The 19,618-nt window shown below is 41.2% G+C and overlaps 3 protein-coding genes and 1 pseudogene across 4 annotated transcripts; 2 read left to right on the top strand and 2 right to left on the bottom strand.

Annotated features, from left to right (window-relative positions):
* Positions 1-3,924: 3,924 nt before the first annotated feature.
* On the bottom strand, positions 3,925-5,261 carry LOC128145893 (scale keratin-like). Its single transcript, XM_052796692.1, has one exon. The coding sequence runs from the start codon at positions 4,698-4,700 to the stop codon at positions 4,203-4,205; it is 498 nt and encodes a 165-aa protein (XP_052652652.1). The 5' UTR covers positions 4,701-5,261; the 3' UTR covers positions 3,925-4,202.
* Positions 5,262-8,712: 3,451 nt separating this feature from the next.
* Positions 8,713-10,985, top strand: LOC128145881 (scale keratin-like). 2 transcript variants are annotated; one of them, XM_052796660.1, is made up of 3 exons: positions 8,713-8,813; positions 10,100-10,513; positions 10,550-10,985. In XM_052796660.1, the coding sequence occupies exons 2-3, from the start codon at positions 10,120-10,122 to the stop codon at positions 10,624-10,626; spliced, it is 471 nt and encodes a 156-aa protein (XP_052652620.1). In that variant the 5' UTR covers positions 8,713-8,813; positions 10,100-10,119; the 3' UTR covers positions 10,627-10,985. The 2 variants fall into 2 exon arrangements, with proteins under 2 accessions (XP_052652620.1, XP_052652619.1); XM_052796659.1 differs by having other exon boundaries at positions 10,100-10,985.
* Positions 10,986-12,339: 1,354 nt separating this feature from the next.
* Positions 12,340-13,121, bottom strand: LOC128145922 (scale keratin-like). Its single transcript, XM_052796759.1, has one exon. The coding sequence runs from the start codon at positions 13,119-13,121 to the stop codon at positions 12,711-12,713; it is 411 nt and encodes a 136-aa protein (XP_052652719.1). The 3' UTR covers positions 12,340-12,710.
* A 4,153-nt stretch (positions 13,122-17,274) lies between these two features.
* LOC128145940 (scale keratin-like) lies at positions 17,275-18,083 on the top strand (annotated as a pseudogene).
* The last annotated feature ends 1,535 nt before the right edge of the window (positions 18,084-19,618 follow it).

The following is a 19,618-nucleotide window of genomic DNA, read 5'->3' as shown; positions in this document are numbered from 1 at the left end:
AGGAATAGTTATTGCAACAGTGGATTTTTTTTTCCTCTTCTTTCTTTCCTGACTAGCAGGACATCACCTGCAGAGTGCATATTGTTGCAGAGCCCTTGCCTGCCAAAATTTCAAGTGATTTGTCACTTGAAATTACTCAGGCTTCCCCAATTCTTCATGGGGAGGGACAAGAATTTCTGCAAGACAATTCATCTTGTCTCAGACGCTTACCTTACCAGAATTGGTATCACCCTCAAAACATAACTATTTTGCTTTCATTGAGTATGGAGACAGACAACAAGCTCAACTGATAGGGAAGGTTTGATGAGATGTGTCCCACCCATATTCCCATATTCTAAAATGCTGTGTAATAAACAGTGCCTAGTCCAGCCTCAGAAATCCTCATTTGCCTATGGATGGGTTGTTAGTTAAATAATAAACACTGCAACATTTCTACCAGAAGTTATACTTAATTTATGAGGTTCTTTTTTCCGAACTTTGAGATAGCCCTAGGGGATCACAAGAGCAATAATACTCACAAAGGTTCTTCAAATATTTTTTGTGTGTGTGTTTTTAAGCACTTCCCAACCCTCCTTAGTGGTTTATGCATGAAGTGGTGCGTCATTATTATAATATAAGTATGTGGTTGGATTCAAGCAACCCAGCATTTTGAAATGTATTTATTAAATTGTACTGGTCAAGAGCACTCTTCCTGTTCCCTTTACCAGCTCATGATTTCTAACCTTAGGATTTCAGTTGATTTTCTTTTATAATTTAGGTTTTCATTTATTTGCTTAAGTTTGTTTCTAAGCTCCTTCAGTGCTGATGTTGTATTAATTCACATCCCCTTCAGTGTCTGCAGCACAAAGATCTGCAACATCTGCCTCTGTCCTCATGTTTTGAAAGCTTTTCCCAGGACTTTCCTAGCCTAACCGTGAGCGGTCTATCTTTCTTCTCTGTTTTAAACACATGCTCATCTTCCTAAAAAAATATATTTAACAAGTTGCCTGTAATCTGGCTAATAAACTGTTTACCTTTGTTGTGACCAATGAATTTACCTCTAAAATGTGAAGAAACGGTACAACTGGGTAGTCTGGGAGGCAAGGCATGAGTCTGGATTATTTTAAAAGGTACTTTGTAATGTATCTTTTGATTTTTTCCCTTAAATGAGCAGGATGGTCCTGTCCAAATCTTAATTCGAACTTCATAGATGGGTTGCTGATTTCACAAGAAAGACACCATGTTTTATATCAGTTATACTTTATCTACCATGGGTAAGGAAGCATGGAAAGAAAACCTGCATATGAAAGCAGATGGCAATTATGATTAACATTTGAGCCACCATCATTATATCAGCCAATAAAAGAAGAGGTAAATAAATGAAGCCAACATAACTCCTCCTGTCATTCTAATGTATTTAATGGAATGTTACCAGGAACGAATCTCACCAATGAAGTGTTAAGATGAAAGAAATATTTGTTTTGTAATTTGCATTTCATGCAGCATCAGAATTTGAATCAACTAATAAACATAAATATTGAGCAAAGCTGTTTCAACATTTTGAGGTGAACCATGTGTGATAAGCGTGGGTTGGTGTTAATGGGAGTCTCAGGTTCTTCAGGCAGTTTGAGGAAATGTATAAGTGCCTCCTCAAAACTGCCTTTTATTTACTTCTCTTGCCGCCTTCTTCCCAGAGCCAGCTATTTTCTAGATATCAAACTGTTCTTTCTCCATAAATTTAAATTAGTCCTCTTTTGTCATTTATGAGGAGGCAATATTATACGCAGTTTTAATGTCTAAGCTGGTATTTTCCACAATGGATTGTATAGGACCTGTCACTCTCCACTAGTTCAGATCTCAGGGTTATAATCTGCTAAGCAGATACCAAAACCCCAGACTGCAGCCCTACAAACTGCTCTGTACTCCTGCACCACAAGGGACTCAGTCACAGCCATGTTTATACAGAGGATATGTCCTCTTGGTAGTTAATTACTTGGTCTTTCCAGCTGCTGTTTCAAATTAGTTTGTATGGAAGAAAGCCAAAGCTTGAAAGGCATGTAAGCAAAGCTTTCTTACCCACAGCAAAAAGGGCCTCCAGGGTGTTAGGAATTAGGTGAGCCTTTGGACAATTCATTCAATAATGCATAGCATCAGGATTTTTACACTAAACTTCAGACCACATGGAACTGACTTTTATCAGAGGCAAGGTAGAGTGTAAGAGCTACCATTTGTCTGAGGAAGCATGTGACCTCCTATATTCCTGTGTTTCCACTAAGCAGTGATTAACCATCACTTAAAAGTCATTTTTTCTTACAGGGCTTATACAAATTTGAGGAATTACATCCACAGCAGCAAGTAGATCTTGGCGGGGTAGCTACAATTAGGTGGGATGGATCTGGAACTAAATTACTGTTGCAGAGGATCCAGACTTCTGTGCCTTTCCCATTTCCACGAGATCTAAGCTTTTCTTCCTGCTCCAGGGGAATTTGTGCTGTGTTACACTTATATTTAGTCATGTTTCCACTTGACCAATTCACGTCCAGCACCAGTGCCAATAGCTGCAAGGAGCTGACTGCCCTGACCTGAGGGCAGTGGCTCAGCCACCATCCATTGTCATCACCTTACCAGCTCAGGTGCTTAGTTCCTTCCTTCAGGACAGGATAGTGGGATCTCTGTTAGCACCCATACTTAAGGCCTCCTTTTGTTATGGGAGCTTTTGTTATAGTAGTCTTTATCACAACAGATTTTCTTACAGATTTTTAGGACATGGCAGCAAGTAGAACATCCCTTTTGGCTGTTGTTTTGATACTGGATACCGCTGTGGAAACTGTGGGTCTTGCTGGAAGAGCTATTAGATTTACCAGAGACAACTAAATAAAAACAAATAAAAGGAAGACTTATAGCTGACTTTTTAGGTAACACGTGCTGAGAAGTGTGCTGTAAGCACTGTCCAGTTACAGAGAGTGGAGCTGGGCATGCACAGCAGATCTTGCCTTTCTTTTTTCATGTTCTGCCTTCAGTTTCTGGTTGGATGTTCTCTGCACATTGTTACATTATGCTTAGCCATCCTTTTTACTGTAGTAAAATATGTAGCCTAAGATCTTTTGGCAGCTGAACCACATACAGAAAACTATCTTGCTAGATAAGCATCTGCTTGAATCAGAAGATGGTTACATGCTTTACTGATAACTTAAAAAGCTATGCCATGTACAGTGCAGTATTTTTGTTCATTTTTAGGCTACCTATATAATATTTACACAAATTTTATTTATATTTAATGTGTACATAACTTAAACAGAACCAAAGAAGTCCCAAACCCACAAACTCAATCTGATATACTGTGAAATTATGCACATGGTCCTTATTGTGGTTTTGAGGAAGTGTCATCTGCACACAGCCAGAATTTTGGAGAGTGAGACAATTTAATAGCATGGATCTAGGCTGATCTGTGCTAGAGAAACACAGAATCTGAAATTCACTTAATATCAGTCACCAATCTTCCATTACGAGCGGTGGAGGTGTAATTACATGTACAACATTGGATTAGAAGTCTGCAGTGGAATAAGTAAGAGCTTAACTTTCAGAGTGTGAATAGTCACTTGTAGTTCAAAGAATTATCGCACAAACTCATGAATGGGGAGTCTAATAAAGTATTTGTAGAGAAGGCTGCTGTTCATCTATGGACAGCACGTTGTGACCATGTTGTTGCAATTCAATGGTGAAACAGGCCTAGCAAGGGCTCCTCATGGAGACTTTCACTATGTGGTCAAGATTTGCACAATATTGTTGCAGCCGTATGTACAACAGGCAGCTTTATCCCGAAAAGTTGGCAAATTCAGAATGGATGAGAACACAAAACCACAACACACTTATTTTAAGTGATGCAACAGAATTTTAATGAGAATGAAAAGAACAAAAATACATTGCAATATTAAGAATGTGTATCCAAGATGTCAGAGACAAACACATTTTGAAAGACGCTGTTAAAAGTCTCACTGCATTCAGTCACAAGTACGATAAAGTAGAAGATAGTAAGGAATTGAACCCATGAAGATACCAGGAAAAAATTCAAAGGGAAAAAAGGAGAGGTGCAGAGCATGCAGAAAGCACTGCACTGAACAGGGTTTGTGAGTGCTTTAACAAAGCTGTCACTCATCTGCTCACTGGTGAATCTGCATTTTGTTTTTTACTTGTACTTTATTCAGTGGATTTTCCTGTTGTGTTTAGCAGGGCCCGCAGCTGCCATGGCTGTACCTGTTGGACCAGGAGGAGTAAGGGTTGCAATAGCCAGAACCATAGGGTCTACCATAGCCATACAGACCCCTGTAACCAAGAGAGCCTCCGTAGCCATACAGGCCCCCACAGCCTAGGGAGCCATAGCCTCCATAACCATACAGACCCCTATAGCCCAGGGAGCCATAGCCCCCATAGCCATACAGACCCCCATAGCCCTGGGAGCCATAGCCCCTGTAGCCATACAGGCCCCCATAGCCCAGGGAGCCATAGCCCCCAAGGACGGGTGCTCCAGAGGATCCCACAGCCGAATCCTGTGGGAAGGAGCTGAGGATGGGGCCGGGGAATGTGACGACAACAGGGGGTGGCTGGATCACAGTCGTGGAGTCAGGGCACTGACGGACGCACGGCTCATTGCAGCTGTCAGCGAGGGGCTGGGGGCGGTTGACGCCACAGGCAGAGGTGGAACACAAGTCGTAGAAAGACATCTTGCAAGGATGGAGGTAAGCTGCAACACACACTGGGGAGTAAATGAAAGACAAAAATTCAGTGGGAAAAAGAGTTTGAAATTTGGACACATGGACTAGAATAATGGCTTTATCTTTCAGGTCTTGATTGTCCTTCTTTTTCTTCAGTATTTTTCATGAGGTCTCTCTCCCTCTTGTAAATCACCATTGCCCAGATTGCACACTGATCAGTCATCTCTTTTATGGTCTCATTCCTAATTTCTTCTACTTGTTTCCCTTTGTGAAGTAGTTCTTTGTTCTACACCACTGCCAAACACTGCAAAAATATTATTTTACTTTGCAAATTACTTCCGCTATACTTTGCAGCCACTCTTACAATGTCTGTATCTGAAAGGTCATTTCATGTTTGTTTTATACTAGCCAAAACAGTGTGACCTGACAACCAGCAAAGCTCATGTGGTAAATTAATGGGTAGCCGGAAGAACAACTCTGTCATATTGACTTGCAATGTGCTTCCAGAAGCAGGAGCTAAAGTCATGCTGCCAGTGTGCTGAACCTGCTAGAAACACAGATTAAATAAAGCATTCCCTGCCCTGAAGTGCTTGCAAAGTAGCTTGGGGGCCACAGGGTGGGTGAAAAGATTATTTGTCTGATTTCCCAGGTGGGAAACTGGTACACTCAGATAACTAGGGCTAGGTTTCTACTGCAGATAAGTATGTTGGGATCTGAGCTCTTCAGAAAGACTTTCACCATAGGATCCCATGGAAGGACTAGGAATACTGCCTGTAAACAATTTTTTTCCCCACTAGAACCAATAAAATATTAGATTAGAAGAGACTTCTGGAGGTCATCTAGTCCAACTCCCTGCTCAAAGCATGGACAATGTAAAGGGTAGGTTAGGATCTCCTAGTTTCATCTCTGTTTTCCAATACTTCTTTAGGCAATACTTCTATATTCTTTCTGGTTAAGCTTGTCCCCTCAACAAACACATGCATATATATAGACACATATCAAAAACTTACATGCAAAATCTTTAAAAAATTCCTAGTGATTGAACAAGCTTTCCGATGGTGCTTTGGAAGCTGCATTGATAGCTCAAATTTGTATTAACAGGAAACAATAATTTTTGAAAAACATAGTTTTACCATTTTAAACCCGAATACATGGATGTCCAACACCAAGTAAGAAAAATAAATTCACAGTGAAATAATCCAACATTACTAAGAATCTTTGAATACTTATGGATTATTCTGACCTTAATTAAAACCAGCAGAAAAGAGATACCGGAATTTTAGGAAAGAGATCACATAGAATGATACTTACCCTTTTCACAGAGGTGAATAAAGCAAGCAAGGTGGAATGAAGAGCCTCGAGTTGGGAGAGCTTTTATACAGTTCCCTAGATCATGGGGATCACCTAAGGTGCAATTTGTGCATGTGCATAATTGGGGCAAACATGAAACTGATATGACACATAGGTCCTCAAAGTTTTGCTGACTATTTGTTTATTTGTTGGTTCGAAGTCTCGTGAAATATCATAGATGCATTTCATCACAGAAGCCTCTTTTACCTCAAATGGTTAAATGTCATATTCATTCTTGTTATCATTCCATTCACATCCTTGGCGTTACAACAACAACTACACTAAAGCTCTTCCTTAGCTTGTCCATTATTAATGGCAAAACTTGGCTGCTCACTGCATGGCTGTTGTCACCTGATGTGCACAGATTTTTCCATTAAATCCAGGCTGTAAGATACCTGCAGATGAAATGGAGTTCCATTAAAGCAACTTTGGGGTCGTCATTTTTATCTTTATCATTCGCACTCTCAGCTACTTAATATGAGACCAATACTGCATCCAAAGGAAGCCATAGAAAACATCCTATGGTCCTTAAAAGGTTTTCTATTGTTTGGCTTTTGCTTCTGAACAAAATGCTGGCCTCGTCTAATGAATAAGGCACTTAGGGAAATAACTCCTACTTTCTTTGTTGTGCATTCAGCTGTGGATTACTCTCCCTGTCCTTTTCTCAAACGCTGGCAAGTCCTTTGAACAATTTTAAGCAGAAGGTGGAGATAGAACCTCCTTTTAAACTACTCAGGTTTTTCTAACAGGTCTCTCACTGTATTTCAACCCAGGCTGGAGTCTAGAGGCAAACTAATACTTACCCTTTCTGTACTCAAGATTACAAGGCACTTTCTTTGTGACGCATTTGTCACCCACATTTTCCAGTTTTCCGTCTCCTGATACAAAGCCTTCAGGGATCCATTTATACGTCCATCTTCAGATCAGGCAATATTGGAGACTACTGAGAAATGAAATTAAATGAAACATGATGGGTGGCAACTTGCTAAAGCTCTCTGGAGATATGCCACGATAGAGACAGAGAAATCATGTACATGGATAAAGGATAATCATTGATAGAATTGTAACATCTCAAGAAAAAAATTAAATCCTCTATTTCTGTGCTCTGATGTGCAACTGAAAATGATAAAGATACACTGATTATACAGCTTATGAAATGCTGGATTTTATTTAAAAGTTTATATTTCATTCTATACTTCTACACTGAAAAAAACTGAAGATCCACAAATCCCCAGTTTTCAGCCATTAACTGATTATACCAAGGACACAAATACCTTGACTTACATATTTTAATGTGATGTCATTCCATAATTGCTAGGCACCTAAATCCAGGCACATGTCTTTAATCTGATTGTAAGAATGCATTCTCAAACCATTAGTGGATAGTTCATGGCATTTGAAAAGACTTGCTCTCTGGAAGCTTGAAAATATTACTGTCCAAAAAAACTTCTAACCACCTCAAAGGTTGAGAAACCCACCTCATAATTTAGAGAGAATCTATGGCACAGAGCCTTCAGTATTAAAATAATACATCTGTAAACAAGGGAAGAACCAGCCTTTGTTTTGCATGGTGCATTCCAAGTTCATAATTGTTCCCTGTTCACAGAAACTGCCAGCTCAGCCCTGTTCTGGATTTATGGCTTGCAGCAACAATAGTGTATTACAGGAGGTCATGAGTCCTGAGAATCAGTCAGTAATTCAAAGTACTTCTGTCACATTTCAATTTTTGCACCAGAGGATCCATTTGTACTGAAAAAGCTTAGGTTTCCTCAGGCCTATTAGATATTCTTAAGTACCATCTTTGTACTGACAACATCAAACCAACAATACCTGGAAAAAGTCTCTTTGGGATCTCCAATCCCTTAGTAGCTTTAGTTAACTTCAGAAATTCATTCCTTGTTTATCTCTTAAAAAAACAAAAGCAAGCCTCAGGAAGATAAAGGCTTCCTCTCCATCTCCTATGTGAAATTCTGCAGACTTAGCCCTACACATTTTTATAAGAGAATACAACTGTTTATGTGACTGATGAATGGAGAAACTGATTCAGCTCACATCTGCATGAAAAGAGTTCCCAGCACTCCAAAACAAAGGATTTCACCATTTTTTCTGTCAAGTTTAAATTTCAATTTCCACATAAGCCCTATTTAGAGACTAAAGCACATGTTGCAGGTCCCTGGAGTTGCTGCTGCTCTTCTGAGCTGAATTGTGCCCATTACAGCCAGTGTCAAATACTACTGGAAAACATCATTGACTGTGTCCCCCAACCGTGGGTGGGGAAACTAAACATGCAGAAACTACCCCCAACCTTCCTGCATATCATATTGACAGTTTTTAACTTCTGTCCTGGCAGGTTGAAATGTGAATTATATGTACTTAAACAAAAATCCTGCCCATGACAGCAGTTTGTAATGCTGATAAACCCATGAGACACTCTCCAGTTGTTAATACAGGAGGACCTGGCTTAATAATTTCTGTTGTAATTTCAAGGAAGTGACTGAAATAATGCCAGGTATTAATTTTCCCCAAGTCATCACAAAATGAAAGAATTCTCTATAAGCTAAAGTGATGTTTAGGTCCTTATTACAAACAAATTTGAAAGGACTCATAAACTCCAGTAATGAACACAGCAATTTCATCACCTCAATGAGTTACACGTGTCTGAAATTGGGCTGGACAACCAATGTTCATCTTGTACCTCCAGCTGCTGCGATATAAAAGCTCTTCTCTCTCATAGCTCTTCCAAACACTTCCCTTGACTTCTTGGTGACTTGGGTAAGTCTGATTCTTCTCTGTTACTATCAGTGTATCTTTTTATTGCTGGTTTCAACTTCAGTTGATGTCCACCAACCATACTGCTGAGTGTATCTGCATTGCCTTGGGACAGAGGTTCTAATGCTGCCTCTGGGGTGGCAGATACACCCCTATTTGGTGCGTGGGGCCCTGAGGCATTCTTGGTGTCAGAAACACTGGACCCTGGAGCAACTGGACAATGCTCTTAGTCACCTGGTTTAGTTTTAGGTAGTCCTGGGAGGAGCAGGGAGTTGGACTCAATGATCCTTATGGGTCCCTTCCAACTGGAGATATTCTATGATTCTTAATTCAATGCATTTAACCTATTCCAAAGTTTGCATATGAGGTTCAACATTGAATAAGGGCATCACCACTGCAGCCATTCATGTAACCTGAGATGAACAAGAAATACATCTGAGAAAGTTGTGTGTGTTGTCCCAGTACAGCAGATCTTCTGGCTGTCCTTTACTTTCTTGCTTTCATGTTCTTTCTCAGAACCCTTCTAAGGACTTCCAGGACATAATGAGTGGAGAAGAGTAAAATCACCCTTGGAGAAAATAACTAAATTTAGAGGGGAGAATATAGGCTGAATTCTTGGGTTTATCAAGGAGTCCTGGTTTGTCCTGGGAAGAATAATCTGAAATGAGTTTTTTGAAAGACATTAGGGACTAAAACACTATTTATATTGAAATTGTCCAGGCTGTATCCATACAGTAGCTGCATAGGTGGGAATTGGATTAATAACGCTACCATCTGTCCTTTGTTGTCTTGTCAAACGGCTTTCTGAGCAATCTGGGCAGTCACAATCCTATAATCTGTTGTTCCTACAACTCTCAGCAAAATTGGGAAGAGTGGGAAGAAGCAGCTACTGTAATTAAGTTATACATAAACTACATCTCATGTAAACCTGCTGAACCCAAATCCAAGTTCTCCTACTGACTCATCAGATGGCCTTGGACAAAGTCACTTTGCGCTCTCTGCTTTTGCTTCTCAATGTTCAGTTTAATGTGTAGCAATATAAGTTCTTTGCAGGATATTCATGAGGGACACCACTTTCAGAGGCAGGCATAACATTTCCCATATGCTTCTGTATGTGTAGACATCTTCTGGAGAATTTTTGAAAATCTGATTTTTGAAAAAAAGAGAATTATGATTGCAAAGTGGGAAATCAATTTATTTACTTGTACTTGACTCATTATTTTAATGTAAACTGTTGAATTTTGAAGTCTTTGTCTTCTACTTAGTCTAATCAACAGTGTGTGTTGCAGCTTACCTCCATCCTTGCAAGATGTCTTTCTACGACCTGTGTTCCACCTCTGTCTGTGGCGTCAACCGCCCCCAGCCCCTCGCTGACAGCTGCAATGAGCCGTGCGTCCGTCAGTGCCCTGACTCCACGACTGTGATCCAGCCACCCCCTGTTGTCGTCACATTCCCCGGCCCCATCCTCAGCTCCTTCCCACAGGATTCGGCTGTGGGATCCTCTGGAGCACCCATCCTGGGGGGCTACGGGGGCTACGGCTCCCTGGGCTATGGGGGCCTGTATGGCTACAGGGGCTATGGCTCCCAGGGCTATGGGGGTCTGTATGGCTATGGGGGCTATGGCTCCCTGGGCTATAGGGGTCTGTATGGTTATGGAGGCTATGGCTCCCTAGGCTGTGGGGGCCTGTATGGCTACGGAGGCTCTCTTGGTTACGGGGGTCTGTATGGCTATGGTAGACCCTATGGTTCTGGCTATTGCAGCCCTTACTCCTCCTGGTCCAACAGGTACAGCCGTGGCCACTGCAGGCCCTGCTAAATCCTACAGAAATACCCCCTGAGTAAGGAATAACCAGCAACTGAGAGATACAATCTTGATCCACAGCAGTGATCCCAAGGGAGCTGTTGTGAAGTCCTGATCACTGCCACCCCACTGCAACAGAGCCGGGACCACACTGCACATCCTTAATTTCTTCACCCTCTACTCATGGTCTTTTCCATTTATGTGTATAATGGGTAGGATAAAACAAGTAATTTATATTCTTATAAAATGGCACTTCACTGTCCAACTGAAGAACAATTACAGAAGGAACTGCCTCCACTCTGATGCATATTCTTGATATTCTACAATGCTTTTCTGTGAATGTTTATTTCTCATTAAAGTGATTCTACTCTGCATCAAACAAATCAACTTTTAGTTTTAATTTCTTCTGCTATGGATATACAACTCCCCTCTCTGTAAATGGGGAAACTCACATCCTTACATAGGATGAAGCTCAGACTTCAAAAACACAGCTGAAATGGCCCAGCTATCAGTGAAGTCAATCACCCTTTGTTGCACTCAATGCACACATTTGGGGCAGGAATCCTTCCTCCACAGCTGACCTGGGTTACAGCAATAACATTATGTTTAGAAAGAAACCACACTAAACCTCCATTCTCTAATGAACTACTTGAACATCTTTGCTGATCGTAGCAGGAGTAGAGCTGGTGGCTCAGCTGAGGCTGGATTCAAAGCAAATTATGGGCAAAAGGGTGGCAGATGAGGCCCTCAGGTGGGAGGGATTCTCCTGAGTCAGAAGGGATTTAGGGAGGTGGGGAGAGGGTGGTGAAGGGTATCGGCATGGAGCTGCTGAGAGGGAGAGGATTGGAGCTGCAACAAGGAAAAGAGCTCTTCAGGGGTGAGTAGACTATCTAATGGAGCTTTTAGATGAGGACTATTGTGGGAGAGGCTGAAAGTTAGAGCAGCTGAAAATGGGGGTTTCTGTTGTGAGGGTTTCCCAGGCAGAAGGAACTGGGAAACACAACAACAGTGTTGAGGATATGTATACAGGGTTATGACTTTTTCTACCTTTTAAGCTTTCCAGGCACTATAACTCTGTTCTATCTGCTCCAGCTGTTCTTGCTGGCATAGATGAATTAGCCCTTGGGGTAGCTGTATGGAGTAGCTGTTTTTCTGTCAAAAAACATCCAACACCTTAGATTTCATTATTATACAGAAAGACCATTACCCACACTTCAGATTTAAAAGTTCCTTTGTATGGCCCAGAAAACTTTCTTTAAGGATTTGACGGAAAATTAATTCAACTTTTTGCAGAGACTGTTACTGAGGATGGAGTTTAAGTATTTGAGTGACAACCTGAAGTTCAAGGAGACGAATCAAAGACTTACCTGGAAGAAACTCTTACTAAAGTCTAATGTTTTTTAGGAAAGGGTTTAAAATTAGTAATCTACCGTTTCATTTCTCTACCACTACAGATCTGTAACCAGTGGATGTACCACCAAGAAGCCAAATTCTTCAAAAATGTCAAGAATCTTTAGCTGAAAGATGGGGAGGGCAGGACAGTAGTTCCTTCTCTGCTGAGGGCTTTGTGCTGCTTTTGTACACTTAAAATCCCTGATTTTGGGGGGCAGGACATTCAACTTTATAGTTTAAACTGTTACTGACAGCTGCACAGGTTAGATTTCTCCCAAGACAAATAATAAGGTTGAAAACATGAGAAGAGAGTGCCAGAACATGACAACTTTGATGCAGTAAACTTTTAATGATAGTGAGAAAAGAAATACATTTTCAGAATCTCCAATACAGTTCTCCAGTCAGGGATACATTCACATGTGATTGATTTTTTTTTTTTTTTTCTTCCTGAGTCTTAACTGTTGATTTGAACAGACAGGAACTGTTTTGAGCAACTTTATTACATGTTTACGCCAGGCAACATGGAAATGTCATGGGAGAAGCATTAAGGCAGAAACTGGAAGTAGAAGAGGAGAAAGTCAAAGGGGGCTGAAGGGATACAGCTCTGTGGTCTTGGAACAAAGCAGTGGAGGTTCAGATCTCTTTAGCTGTGAAACCATCACATCTCATTTGTTGGTTATAGCTCACTTGGGATATTTCTGTAGGATTTAGCAGGGCCCGCAGCTGCCATGGCTGTACCTGCTGTGCTGGTAGGAGTAAGGGCTGCAAGAGCTAGAACCATAGGATCTACCATAGCCATACAGGCCCCTGTAACCCAGGGAGCCCCCATAGCCATACAGACCCCCACAACCCAGGGAGGAGCCCCCATAGCCATACAGGCCTCCATAGTCCCAGGAGCCATAGCCCCCAAGGACAGGTGCTCCAGAGGATCCTACAACTGAATCCTGTGGGAAGGAGCTGAGGATGGGGCTGGGGAAGGTGATGACAACAGGGGGTGGCTGGATCACAGTCGTGGAGTCAGGGCACTGACAGACGCATGGCTCATTGCAGCTGTCAGCGAGGGGCTGGGGATGGTAGATGCCGCAGGCAGAGTTGGAGCACAGGTCGTAGCAAGACATCTTGCAAGGATGGAAGTCAGTCTAAAACATGGTCATTTATGTTAACATTAAAGAAATATCAAACATTAGGTTATGATGAAGCAGTCCAACAGGGTCTCAGTAACAAATGTGGGAAGTAAACATATTTTCTATTACTGTTCTTCCTAGCAGTGTAATCTGGAGGCTAGTTTTGACTTTAGTATGACAAAGTAGTGTACTTTTCAATTGTATCTTTGGTATTTCCAGATGAGCTATTTTTGATAGTATTACATTGTTATTAGTTGATGTTTTCTACTTGATAAGTTTGATCTTTCCTGTTATAAACTCAGCAGAACTCTGCTAAATGCAGCCATATACAACCATGCATATGAATTATTCTTTACTTCCTAAAATAGTCAAGGAATTCTTTGGCACGCTAAAATGTTACAAGTTTGGGATTTAAAACTGCTTGATATACCCTTCTTCTGCAGCCTATCTTTACAGGACCTAGTAACAAATGAGAAACCAAACATTATTTCCAGCAGCAAATAATCTAGAGATCACTGCCAGCCTGGCAGTAACTGGAGAGGACTTGGTCCTGAGTTAAAATCAAGAGTTCTTGACAGCTAGTTGAGTTTAGTGAAGTTTGAGACAAATCCGACTTACCCAATTCACGAAGGTGAGAAAGGTGTGAGGAGTGGATAGAAAGACTTAATGCAAAGAGCTTTTATACAGCTGTTGGTTGCATGGAGGACATTAGGCATCCTATGTGTGAGTTCATAATTAGGTACCAACCCCAAATTGTAGAACAGGTAGTTCCTCGAAGTGCTGAAATTGTTTTTGCTTGTTGCTTGTGCGTTGCAGGCACTTCAAACCCACACATAGTGTGACATGCACACTCCACCACAGACCTTTCTATTATCTCCAGACTTTATGTGTGGAATTACTTTTGTATTCCATTGCTCTCTTTAGCATTAGGGGAGGAAGTAAGCTGACTTAAGAGTCCTGCATAATTAGGATGACAGGAAGACAGTAATTTCTTTTGTCCAATTACAGGTCTCTTAGTGTAATCAACATTATACCTTGAGACAAAATGGAATTTATTTTACTATCTCAAATGAAGGTTGGAGACAAATAACAAGGGTAAAAACATTCTTTCTGCAGACTTAGCGCACTTCTACCTCCAGCTACTCAATGCAAACACAATAATCTGGAAGGTCCAAAAAGTGTAATAAACAATGAACTGATTAAGGGAAAGATCCAAGTGACCTTAACTTACCTCTTATAATAATCTCTTATAATAGGGGGGTGTATGCATCCAGGCATACTTTTTATATAATTATGACACAGTATGTACAAGCTAGTAATGGGTGCTCATGAGGTATTTGAAAATCTCTTGGAATGTTCTTGTAAAACTTTGAGATGGCTTTTTTCTGTATTATAGCTCAGGAAATCTGCATATGTATCTCTAGATTTGGAAAAGCTCATAATTTAGAAATATGTGGTCTGAAGATAAACATGTTGACGATTATGATAACGATATAGTATTACAATAATGGCATAAACAAAGAAAGAAACCTCAGCAAAAGCCAGCATCTGCCTTTCCCAGCAGATTCCCACCTCATAATTGCTCTCTATTGAAAGATGCCATCAATGATGGGGTTAGCTGCAAGATCGGTTGTAGATCAGGATCAAGGATGCCTGAGGAGCAAGCTAGAAATTAAAGGAAACTTCAGGAAAATGCACCCTCTCAAACTTGTGGATCAAACTGAGCTGAAATTTTTGAGTATCCCTGACTGCTTATGATTTCAGAAATTCACTGGGAATCTGTCCACTTTTTGATGTCACTTGGATGACACTTTAGATACTTTGATGTCTAAAAGGTTGCTTTTATCTATCGGATACACAGGTGAAATAAGACCTGCAGGAATCCTTTAAGACCTGTGAATGGTCTTTGATTTAAGCAGTAGGTCTGAGCAGTTTTGAACAGCCAAAAGGAGCCTGTTCAATGTACCTGCAGGCATGCCAGAAGAAGGGCAGAGATAACACATAGAAGATGAGCAAATGGGACACCAGTAAGAATTGCATATTCTGGGATGAATTTATTGAGTTGATAATGTTATTAGACTGTGTCTTAGCCTGTTACTCTGAAATCTCACTTCACAGCTCTCCTTCCTTCAAAAAAGAAAGGTTTTTTTTTTTTCTAATACAGTTAAATTTGGGGTTTCTCCTATATAACTTCTACAAAAACACACATCTATCTCAATAAATCACAAATTTAGATATTAATTCAATGTACACTTTGATTATTTTGAACTTTTGATCCTGAGCATTAAAAATATAAACATCTCTCCTTTCAGAACTAAATTCACCTTTAAGCTGTAGTTTGGGGGTGAGATAAAACCTAAGGCTGTTTTGGACATCTGTCACTGTGTGTTCAGGAATGCTCACAATATAATTTGATTCACAGAGTACTGAGAATCCTCCATGGACTCCAATATGAATTGTATCACATCTCAGAAATAAACCTAATCACACAAAAAATATTGCCCACCTTGCTGAGGATTTAACAATAGACTGTATTTTGTCTTTAAGAAAAGAGAAAACTTATCTAAGGGACTTCAAAAGAAACACCTCACAGCAGGTTATTTCTGATAAATGTCTGACTATCTTTGTCATATAATACAGCAAAAGAAGAATATCTATGTATAAGCAGCTTACTATGTGGTGCAACTCCAAAGGGAATAGAAAACTGATATTAATTTCATGAATCACGTTTTAGGATGAAAGATGCATTAATTTCACCCATGACTCTTAGATGAAAGAACCTTGCATGATGTAATGCATGTGTTATGTTACATGATAATTGAAATCAAGTAATAAAAACAGAAAGCGAAACAATTTCATCACTTTGCGGAGCTATCAATACAAAAAATGTGCTGTGTCAACTAATTAGATCCATGTTCACAAAACCAGCTTCTCATCCCTCAGGCAGTCTTAAATGTATGAAAGTGCTCTCCACTCAGGGTTCTTCCAACCTCTTCTCTTCGCTTGTTCTTCTCAGTGAATTGGGTAAGTCTGAATCTGCTCTTTACAGCTATTGGAATAGCTCTTTGCTGTACAATTTAATCTAGGATGGTATCTTCCATTAAGAACTAGTGGGTAAAATTTTAGGTGAAAAGATGAAGCTTACAAAAATGATTGAAAGTATTATGGACAGCTATTCTCTACATTCAGGGTTGGCATTTAATTTCAAAGAAAACTGAAAGTTTCTTGATATGGCAGAAAATTAAGTTCATTATTAGGTTACTTCCAACAGCTGAAGAAATGATGTGACTAGTTCAATTTGCATTCCTCTTCTCTGTTTGTTTATATGGGTAACTGGAAATTATTTGAAAAAGTTTAAATCTTTATGGTTCACAGGGAAATGCTGAGCTTAGAAGCAGACCTTCTCCAGTTTATTCTATTACAGATCACTCAAAGTGCTTTTACATTAATTCAAGATAAATGGGCATAGATACTACCAGAGATCAGGCACTGGCTTAGATACAGTAGGGCACAGAGAGGAATTGAGAGCTGTTGAAAGTGCTCTGTAAGAAATTTATTTAATTAAGAGAAAGAGGGATCATGGAGGCAACTTAAGGAGCTGACAGGCGAAGCACTGGGTTTTTCATGTTGATGGGGTCAAGTTGTTTGGGGTGAGACTTTTTCAAAAGAGTTTGGGGCCCGTAATGAACACACTGTGGTGTTAAGTTAGTCGTAAATATCTCATTGTCCTGATTAAATGTTTGGAAACTGGGGACAATAATCTTTGCAATTCCCTTGTAATGGTCTCATCAAACAAGTTACTGAGCAAATCTTAATACACAATGATTTATAATCCCTGTTCTGACAAGGCTCAGCACAAAGGAGATCAGTGGGAATGAAAAGTTAGAGTCATGAAATCATGCATAACAGCACACTCCATTCTTGGAGTTCCAGTCCTTGCTGATCCACTGATTCACCAAAGCATCTGAGCAAATAATTTGGCTGTTCTGCTTCAATTTTCATTTCTAATAGACATGGGCAAATTGGTGTACTTCAAAGCACTCTTCTCTGAGGAAAGTCAGTGAACTCTATAGCACTTTTATATATGTAAATAATGTCTTGTACTTGGCAAAATCACCTTTTGTAGATTGACTTCCACCCCTGCAAGATGTCTTGCTACCACCTGTGCTCCCCTGCTGTTGGTGGCATCAACCGCCCCCAGCCCCTTGCTGACAGTGGGAATGAACTGTGTGTCTATTAGTGCCCTGACTCTACAACTGTGATCCAGCCATCTCCAGTCATCATCACCTTCCCCAGCCCCATCCTTAGCTCCTTCCCGCAGGATTCAGTTGTGGGATCCTCTGGAGCACCTGTCCTTGGGGGCTATGGGAGCTCCCTTGGCTATGGGTGTTATGGCTCCCTGGGCTATGGGGGTCTGAATGGCTATGGGGGCTCCTCCCTGGGTTGTGGGGGTCTGTATGGCTATGGGGGCTTCCTGGGTTACAGGGGCCTGTATGGCTATGGTAGATCCTATGGTTCTGGCTCTTGCAGCCCTTACTCCTACCGGTACAGCAGATACAGCCATAGCAGCTGTGGGCCCTGCTAAAATAGAAATATCCCTTGACTAAAGAATGACTGGCAAATGCATGATACATTCTTGATCCTCAGCTGAGCTCCTAAGTGAGGGGCAGAGCATCAAAGACTTCCACTTAATACAGTGGAGTCAGAATAGCTCCATAAATTAAACTTCTCATTTCCTTCTTCATTTGTTTCATCTCCTCTTCCTTGCCCCTGCCAGTGCCCAAATGTGGAACTCCACCATTGTCCCACGGGACACTTGCTTCTCCCTGAAACTGCCACCGCCTGGGGAAAGCCTGAAAGAAGACCTCTCTTGAAGCCCAGGGCAACATCCTGCCTGCCTCTGCCTTATGTGTCTTTCTCCAGTGGGTGTTTTCCCGCACTGCAATAAAACAAGTCTGCATCCAACACCTGCCTCTCTGCCTTTCCTTTCAAAGCCCCACATGGGCTGCAGGGCTCCCTCACCCTGCATGTGTTCCCTGCCAGCCAGGCCAGGGCAGTGTCTCAGCCCCAGCAGAGCCTGGCTGAGCTGCCTTTTGGGAGACCCCACAGCCCTGGCCACACACAGTTCTGCTGTTATGAAACCTATCTGCCCAGTCTCTCACTGCTACTGAGCTACAATTATTGTCTCCCCTACACTATTTATTCTAGTTGCCAGACTTCCAGGAGTTAGTCCATTTTTTTAAACTAGTTAATTTAGTGCTGGAATTACTTTTAATTTTATATCTTCCCAGATGGTGTACTAGAAATCATCAAGTTGTGTTCAAAGACAATGCAAAAAAAAAATGGCCTGAAGTTCTGTCAAAGCATATTCTGAAAAGGAACAATAGGAGGAAGGTAAACAATGGGAAACAATTTTTAAGATAGGTATCTGATAAGCAAAGATCAAATAGTGCCTCTTTTTTTTTTTAATCACTGCTGTGATAACAGTTGCCTCAGGGAAGTTTTGGCTGAGTCTGTAAGTCAGCTGGGTGAAGTAAAAAGAATATGAACTAATGCATTACAGAGGATTTACCTATTACTTCACTGAGATTCTTTCAAAGAAAAGGTCTGTGCATGAATGTACAATTTCTTTATCTCAATCCTATGTCAGTGTCATAGACTAGCAAGTCTGATTTTAACAGGCAATTTAATGTTCCACTCATGAATCTCACTTTTATTTCAAGAAATTACTATTTAATTTTTACTGATTAACAAATACTTATTGAAAATATTTTGACCCAAAAAAGCCCTTCCCTGAAAGGTTCTCCTCTCTCTGCCTGCTTTATCCTCCCTGTCTCAACACTGCCTGCCCTCATGGCCCTTGGATTTTTGGGAAAGGTCTGGGTGGGTCTTAGAAGGGACTGGAGATTGCAGGGCCCAGCGGAGAGCCCTGCACCACGAGTGACTGGGATGTGTGAAGAGCCCAGGCAGCTGAGGTGGAGAAGAAAGGTTCCTGCCTCTTGGGTACAAGGAAATAGCTTTCTGTCCCTGCTGCTCCTCTCCATCCTCACGTGGCTTGAGGCAAGGACACTGCTGCCATTCCCAGCAGCAACCAACCTCCTGGCTTGTGTCACGCGAGCCCTGCATCTCCTTGGCTCAGGTACCTCTCTCGTGCTAAGCAAAGCCCTCTTTCCTCCCAGCTAGTTCAGCCCAGTCCCAGGCAGTTCCTGGGACAGCTTTACAAAATGAAGATGCCTGGTTTCATCTCCGTTTCTCTTCTGCTCAACACCAGGGTCCTTGCTCTCACGCACAGCCTGTAAGAAGTACTTCAGTGTAAATCATACATGATCACAGCTGAACACCTGAGCTCCAACTGCCAACTTTTCCACTGATACTCTCAATGAGGCAGTGCCAGGCAGGTACCAGCCAGCACCCAATTAGATGTGTATTATGTCAGACAGCAAGTGCCTAGCCCAATATAACAAGATTGGTGAGAGCTATTAGCATCCAGC

Source organism: Harpia harpyja, chromosome 9 (genome assembly GCF_026419915.1).
Source record: "Harpia harpyja isolate bHarHar1 chromosome 9, bHarHar1 primary haplotype, whole genome shotgun sequence".
NCBI lineage: Eukaryota > Metazoa > Chordata > Aves > Accipitriformes > Accipitridae > Harpia > Harpia harpyja.
This window is presented reverse-complemented; position numbering and strand designations above follow the sequence as displayed.